Source organism: Teleopsis dalmanni, chromosome 1, assembly GCF_002237135.1.
Source record: "Teleopsis dalmanni isolate 2A chromosome 1, ASM223713v2, whole genome shotgun sequence".
Classification (NCBI taxonomy): domain Eukaryota; kingdom Metazoa; phylum Arthropoda; class Insecta; order Diptera; family Diopsidae; genus Teleopsis; species Teleopsis dalmanni.
This window is the reverse complement of record NC_051846.1, coordinates 65,064,671-65,073,089: the sequence shown is the minus strand read 5'-3', so window position 1 is coordinate 65,073,089 and position 8,419 is coordinate 65,064,671. Positions and strand designations below refer to the sequence as shown.

At 25.5% G+C, this 8,419-nt stretch overlaps 1 protein-coding gene across 1 annotated transcript in view; it reads left to right on the top strand.

Annotated features, from left to right (window-relative positions):
- Positions 1-743: 743 nt before the first annotated feature.
- LOC119669834 (zinc transporter ZIP6) overlaps positions 744-8,419 on the top strand; it is a 36,098-nt gene continuing 28,422 nt past the window's right edge. The window contains exon 1 of the mRNA XM_038079864.1: positions 744-1,200. Within this exon, the coding sequence (XP_037935792.1) occupies positions 1,051-1,200 (150 nt within the window). The 5' untranslated portion in view covers positions 744-1,050. The remainder of the gene's footprint in view (positions 1,201-8,419) is intronic.

Genomic DNA, 8,419 nt, shown 5'->3' with positions numbered 1-8,419 from the left:
AAACTTTTTTCTGGGTTTAGAGAATAAATTAGAAACAATTACAAAAAAATTCCTTAACTCCATAAGTCGAACCTTTTCTTCTGGGTTTAGAGAGCAAATTTTAAAAGAGTTACAAAAAAATCCGTAACTCCATAAGTAGAACCTTTTCTTCTGAGCTTAAAAAGTAAATTTTAAAGAATTACAATAAAATTCCTTAACTCCATAAGTCTCTAAAAGTCGAACCCGTTCTATGCAAAATGGAACTTTGAGCCATGAAAGTTTGACTGTATATAACATATAATACAATAAATGAATAACTAACTGTTATCCGAAATAGTAGCGGCACCAATAATAGCGAATCCAAACTTTCAAAACTATTGTGAATTGTTGAAAAAGCTTTCTTGGGCTTACAAAAATAAAAACAGTATAAGTAAAAGTAAAAATTCAAAACTTGAAAAACAACAACAAAAGCAAGTAAAGTAAAGCTTTTTTGCACCATGAAAGCGAGCTTTTCGTATGTAAACAAATGCGAATATCACGAACTGAATGAACGGATCGCGCTAAATACGCTGCTAACCGGCATAACAAGCAACAGTTAAGACGAGTTCGCCAAAGTGCGTATACGGAAACTCCGAGAAGATCAGTGCTGGTCCTAACAGCAAAAATAAATATTTTGTTATTTAAGAAAGAAATAAAAATAATATTAACATAAAAATTATTTTAAATTAAAAAAATTTTCTAAGAATTTTCTTAAGTGTTTTTTATATGCTTAATAAATTTTTTTTATTAACTTATGACTGCCACTCTATTAAATAAAAATAAAGTTTTATTAAATCTGAGTCTGAATCTGAATCGGAGTCCACAATAATAACAACAACAACAACAAAATAATAACAAACCTGAAGTGAAAAGATGTGTAAAAAGTTGTGAAACCATAAAACAAGTGTTAAATTAATAAAAATATTTCATTGAACTTGAAATACAAGCTAAAATCATAATAATATTTTTCCTTTAAAATTATTATTATTTATTTAATTTTGATTTTTTTGAACGAACCGTAAATAACTGAAAATGTTGTTGAAAAATCGTAATTTGTGTTTCCTTCTCTTGTTAATTGGCGGCTTTCACTTCATCGACTTTGCGGAGACCGCAACTGAGTACAATCGTTACTTAGCACATATTTTTCGAAAATATGGCAATGGTGGCACAATGACATTTGAGGTAAATATTACAAGATTTTAAGATAATACAAATATTATTTTTAATATGAAATTCGATTTACGAATCACACACTTATAACCTTTAAACGAGTCATTCACACTTCACTGCTGCACGAAAATGTAGTTTACCAAAACTAAAAACCCAAAGAAAAATATTAGTCAAAGTTAATAATAAATAATTTAGGTTAAAGTTTGAGTTTGTTATGTTGGAAACTGAATTGATTGTTGCTAATATCTGCATTGTTTCTATTGTAGTTTGCTCTAGATTTTTACTCCGCAATTCACATGGCTCAATGACTCTATAATTACTACTTTGCCTTCCCCGAACAATCAAAAATTTAGTTAATTTATTAAATTTTTGTGAGTTTGGTGGTTTTAATTATATTTTGAATTTTGTTTTTATTTTCGTTTTAATAATTTTTATTTTTTTTTTTTTGCAAAAATTATTTGTTAACAAAAAGTGTTAAAGCCTTGAATTGTTGTTGATGAATTAATGTAATATTACTGACTTCATAGAGCTTGGGAAATTACCAATTAAATTGGGTAATCAAGAGATCATGTGAAAAAATTTTAATTTTAAATCTTAAACTCTTAACTATGAATATTTAAGTAATATATATTTTTTTTAATCTACAAGTAAAATTTTTTCTCTAATTTATTTATTTAGATGTTATGTAGCATAACATCTTTGCAAATAAATAAACAATCTGTGAGTAATCACATATGTTTATATGCTCTTCTACTGGCACTGTACGCACTAAAGATCTTTAACTAACAGTTTAAAGTTTATTAGTTCTCTACTGATTAAATTACTTAGTTTGCATTATAAATCTGTAGCTTATCTTATATTCAAAATTTTTTATTATTTTATTATATACGGAAAGAACGTGGGTAGTTAGTCCAATTATTTAAAACACTTATAATCGTTGTAATATACTACTTTTCTATTAAAGTATTAAGAAATATACGCTACACTACCTTTTTGGTGAATAATATTTACTGTGATATACAAAGTTTTTTAAAATAAATTCAAACAATATATTATTTAAATAAAAAATTTAAATTATTTTATCAATACATCAATAGCAACAAAATCACATTGAGATTTAAATATATAAGAATAGGTTTATAGTAATATCGAAGCGGAACAGTAATATGAACTAGCAGTGTTTGTATTCCAGGGATTCAAATTTTTCAAATAATTCGAATATTCGAATATCAATTGATATATTACATATTTATAAAATATTAGCTACTCTAACAATACATCAGTTGCAACAAAATTACAATCAGATCTAAATGTTATATATATTGTATCTGTTAGATGTGTTTATAAAAATATCAATGCGAAAAAGTATTATATACTAGTAGTGTTCGTATCTGAATAATTCAATTTTTTCGAATAATTCGAATATTCGAATATCAATTTATATATTAGTAGTAGTATTATTAGCTTTATTTTTACTTAATTTTAAATTCGTTGTATTACATAAAAATTAATAACAATTATATTATGTATATAAAGCTTACAGCTATGACATTTAATGTATATTTATATATGTATAAAATATTAGTCACTCTAACAATATGTTACATTAATAGTAACAAAATCACAATGAGATCTAAAACGTTTGTTATTTATGAGAAGGTTGATATCAGTATCTAAGCAATAAATAAAATACGCTCGGACTATTCGTATTTACCTTGTTTGAATATTATTTATATTTTTAATTTTTATTTTTTTTATTAATATCTTTCATTTTAATTTTTGTCCAACCAATAGTTCAAGCCCTTCGAATAATTCAAACTATATGAACTATTCAATGGAAATTCGAATTTTAGTATTCACTAAATAATGCGAATATTAAATTATTCGAATACAATGAACAGCACTTATATATGCTATTAAAGAAAAAAAGTTTTAAATAAGCATAAAGTGCTATTAAAATGATCTAAAAATGGCGGAATGCAGACAATATATGAAAGACACAGTGAAATCCATATATATTCTCTTATGTAGTTTTTACATAATATAAGTGAAGAATTTTCTATAAAGAATTAATACATGAAACTCAGTAAACAAACATCGATTTCGAAAAGATTAAGACTTTCTGTATACATTAAGACCGAAAAGTTTTCGGAAATTCTCATTTAAAATTCGCGCGCTGTATATTTTTCGATATTTTAAGTTTATGTAGTTTGGCAGCAATTAAGGACAATTACTATGCCAAAAATGAGCGCGATCTGTCAGACAGTTCGTTTACGGCAGCTGTTGAAACCAGTTCACCTCAGTAGTGCGTTGCGAAAAAAACAATGGAAAAAAATATTGAACAAAGAGTTTGCATCAAATTTTGTGTTTCGAACGAAATTTCGTGTGCAGAATCGTTGCGAATGCTACAAAAGGCTTATGGGGAATCAGTTTTATCGAAAACTCAAGTTTATGAGTGGTACAAAGCCTTTCAGGACGGTCGTACGACCGTCGAAGACATTTCGCAACGCACTACTGAGGTGAACTGGTTTCAACAGCTGCCGTAAACGAACTGTCTGACAGATCGCGCTCATTTTTGGCATAGTAATTAAGGACAGTGCTGCCAAACTACATAAACTTAAAATATCGAAAAATATACAGCGCGCGAATTTTAAATGAGAATTTCCGAAAACTTTTCAGTCTTAATGTATAGCTGAAGTGAAAGAAATATTAACTTACTTTTTACATAGTTATATATTCGTACAAACACATAATAGAGCAGGTGTGTAGCACACAATAGAAGGTAGACGTTTCAAAATTCAACTCACTGAATTCTCAAAACAAAGCATCTTCAATATTTCCCTGATTGAATTATTTAGTAAATGGTGAGATTATAAAGCCTGAAGGAAATAACTCAAAGACCTATGGTACAGAAGATATGAAGATATTTGTAAAAACTAACAAATTGTAAACAATTTGGAAAGAAATTAAAAAGAATGTTAGGAGTTGAAATTTTTCGGTAAGATACCGAAAAATTTGGACAGCAAAAGTCCATATTCAAAATATTGAACAATCAAAAAAATTCTGTAAACTTAAGAAATTATGCCAATTTTTGGGGGCTTATAAATTGCAAATATAATCTCATTTAACATCATTACGATATACATTTTGAAGCATTACATCTCATATAATGGAAGTTCATACATGAATAACATGAATGAGACATAGACAATTGCATGTATCCAACTATTGAAATAGTAAAGACTCATTGCTTAGAGAGGGTAAAGAGTTCAAAGTAAACTGCTAAAATAGAGAATGTTAGATATTTTTAAGGGCAACAAATTTTTTTGCTATCTATGCTTTAATTTGTTTTTACAAAAAGTTTCATCGCATAGTGTAATTCGATTAGCTCCGCTAGTTAAACAGAAAATTTATAGATGTAACAGGCAGACACGGTCAGACTGATTTGTCTTATATTGCTTTTTTCAAATATACACTTTATATTGTCTTTCATATAGTCTGCTCCTGACAAAACTGATAAGAGAGTCAAGTTGTCTGAGGGGTATTAAAACTAAAGCAATAAAAGTTCTAGAAACCAGTTAAGTAAATTCAGATTTTAGATATGCAATTTTTTAATATATATAGTATATAATATAATATTATATAATAATATGTAGTAGAATTTAAAATTATACAATTTGTTGTCAAGATAAAATTTTTGATATTGAAAAAATGTTTAAACCAAATCTTGAAAAATAAATTATTCAGGTTTGACAAATTTAATTTATTATTAATTCTTGTGCTAAAAATTAATCAATAAATAATTTTGATATAAACAATTTATTTGTATAAAAAATATTTATTTCTTATTTATGTTAGTAGTACACCAAATTATCGAATCGTCTTATTGAAACCTAACACATTAACTCTAGAAGATTTCCTTTTATAGAATTAAAAGAAAAATAATAAAAATTTCTAGAGATTTGCCATAAATTCTATAGTATAATAACCTTAAGGTCTTGTAAACGTTGGCTTGTAAATACATATATATGTATACATATGCATATATAGTTATGTATGTTTTTTTTCCATTTACATATGAAATAAAATTATGTTAACTGCATTTAAAAGTCAACTCAATTCAAGCTTAAGTTCAAGCTTCTGCAGATATATATGTGGATACTTATGCATATGTATGTTGCCATACCGGTTCAATATCTGGTTTCAGACTGACGTAATATTTTCCTTCAAGTAAATAAAGAATTAACACTTTTCAATAAATATTGTTAACTCTTTTATTTATTTTTGAATGCAGCAAGTTGGGTTGATAATTATTTTAAATTAATATCCGAAAGAAAAAAAATAAATTTATGCTTTATCTGTATGGATTCTTGAGAGCTTTGCAAAAAGGTCATTATACCTATGGAAAATTTTAACGTATTAAGGTTATTTTTCAATATTTCAAAAAAAAAAAAAGATGTATTAATTTCAAAATATTTCAAAAACTAAATATATTAATATTTATATTTATATAAATATATTAAGCAATAGACAAATCAAAGTAGACTTTATTTAAAAACAAATTTTTCTTAATTAATTCAATTCCTCTGACTTCTTATTCTTATTTTTATCTTCTTCAGTTTTAACAAAAGACTTATATGAATATACTTTATATATGATTTAAAATATAATATTAAATGTAAAAAAATAAATAAATGTTATTAAAAATGATAAATTTTAAAAGTTTACTAAACACTAGCACTGATCAAATATGATTTATATTTTAGCATTAAATATAGTTTAACAATTAAATTAAAGATATAGTCCAAAATAAACTGAATTTTCTAAAAATGCTTCTTTGAATGTATTTTAGTATCAATAACTCTTTTATTTGTCTAAATGTTACAAAATTTTGATAGTACCTACATCAGTCAGAGATTTCATTACAAGATGCCAATAGATGATCTGACTATAAATACCCATTTCTAAAAATATCCGCTTGGACCGCATCTAATCGCTTCATATTACTTTCCTAATAAAAGTATATCTTCGTCTATTGTTAAACTTACTTTGGACTAAATTACTTCACATGACTTCTCTAATATACCTAAATATCTACTTCCATAGTTGAACCTGTAGCTTACTTTGGATCAAATTTAATGATTTAACATTAAGTAATGTGAGGTTAGCTTCTTCTTCCTAGAAGTTAAAGAGATATAGTGCTGTTTACGCTAGAAGTCTGTTATCAAATCTTATAATAAACATTGAGCAATATTTATTTAATTAAAAAATCGGATCTACGGTTAAATTTATAGATTCTTTCAGTAAAGATATAGATTTATCGATAATTATTTCATAATTTATTGATATATAGTATATTTATATAAATTCTTATGGTTAAATAATGTGCAATATTAAATAAAACTTTTTGAAAATGTGTAGTTGATACCAAAATTATTAGATTTTCTAAATAACAGCTTTTTTAAGATCATGACCGATGATCTTAATAAAACTGTTCACATAACTCGAACCTAATAATCAAAATAATGTACTATATATCTATACATCATTTCTAGTTCTGCATTCGTACTATACATTTGCATTGTCGAAACGACTTAATATATTAAAATCTTCACAAAAAGAGATTTTTTTCATTTCTTAAAAAATATTTTGCGCAATATTTCGTAAACTTTTTTATTGCAGGTAATAAACAGTTGCGCTAACTTGTGGAATCTTATTTTTTGACTTTATATTTAATCAGTCTTTTATTATAATTAAACTATAACATAAACTTACATATATATACATACATATATATGAACATATATGTATTTTTAGATATATATATATATGTATATATATTATATATATTTGTGCATATAATAAAATACTCACATGACATGATAACTCTATTGGGTTAGAACAATCATTAGAACAACTAATAAAATGTTTGTTTAAAATAAAAATGATAACGCAAAAGCAAAATATCTTGAAAATGTATATATATATATATACATTTGACAAAAATTAGAGTTATTTTAATTATAAAAAAATATAAATAATAATAAAAATGGTTTTTGAAGATGACTATTATTTTCTGTGTAAGATTCATAAAATGAGTAAATAAAAGACGAATTGTAGTCTTCATCTTTCTCATTATTAATTTTTTTATTTTTCTGGATAATGGTGAATCTTTCTGGTTACCAATGTTAAAAAGTAAACAATATTTAATTACATGTAGTTTCAGATTGTCCCTTTTAACAAACCATTTGCCTTCTAGTGAGTACACCCCATACTGAGAAACATTAACTTTAACGATCATTTCATTCATATTCACAAAAGCAGTAGTACTAATATAACTACACCCATAAAAAAATTCGATATTAATGGTTATTACTACTATTTTTGGAAACTTCTTAAAGATAATTCAAACGATTATAGCATATGTCATAGTTAAAACCGTATGAAAAGTTACATCTACATTTTTTCGTGGAGGTTAGTAGAAGTTATATCCACTATTTTGATGTTTGAAGATCATAAATATTATAACATTATTATGTTAGTGGAATCTGCACTTGGATTTAAAGTTCTATTATGTGCATTTTATGGATTCCGACTTTTCGCTAACTAGAACTTTCTCTATAAATTGTGGAATTGAACATATATTACAGATTTTTATTTCTTTAACCGATAAGTAATGCCCACCTAGATTAGGTAAGGTTAAAGCCATGCACCAGAATGCTGACATAGGTACTCCTTGTGCTTCTACATCAGAGCCTGGCAATTCAAACTCATAAGAAGTACTTTAAGATATTATTGCCTTTCCCACATGACGATATAATATAATTAATAATAATATTATAAAAAAATATAATATTAATCAATATAATACAATCATATATTATATATTGCATTATAATTGTGTCTCTCTAAAACTATATAATTTTATAATAGAGTGGAGAGTATATCAGCTAGAATAGAAAGTTTGGATCTAAATATAATTCTCTTAATATATTATTATAAGAAAGACAAATAATTTGATTAGGTTTCAAGAAGCTTATTGCAAACTAAACTAATAAATATCAATAGCAAATAGCAAATAAATATTAAGTTTTTTTATTTTGTGTGACGATAGTAAAAGAACAACTTTGGATCGGTTAAAATATTTTATAGCTTTTTTATAGATGATTTGCCAATCAAATTTATTGAGTTAGATGTTAAGGTTAATACAATTAGTTACTTTGAACAGATA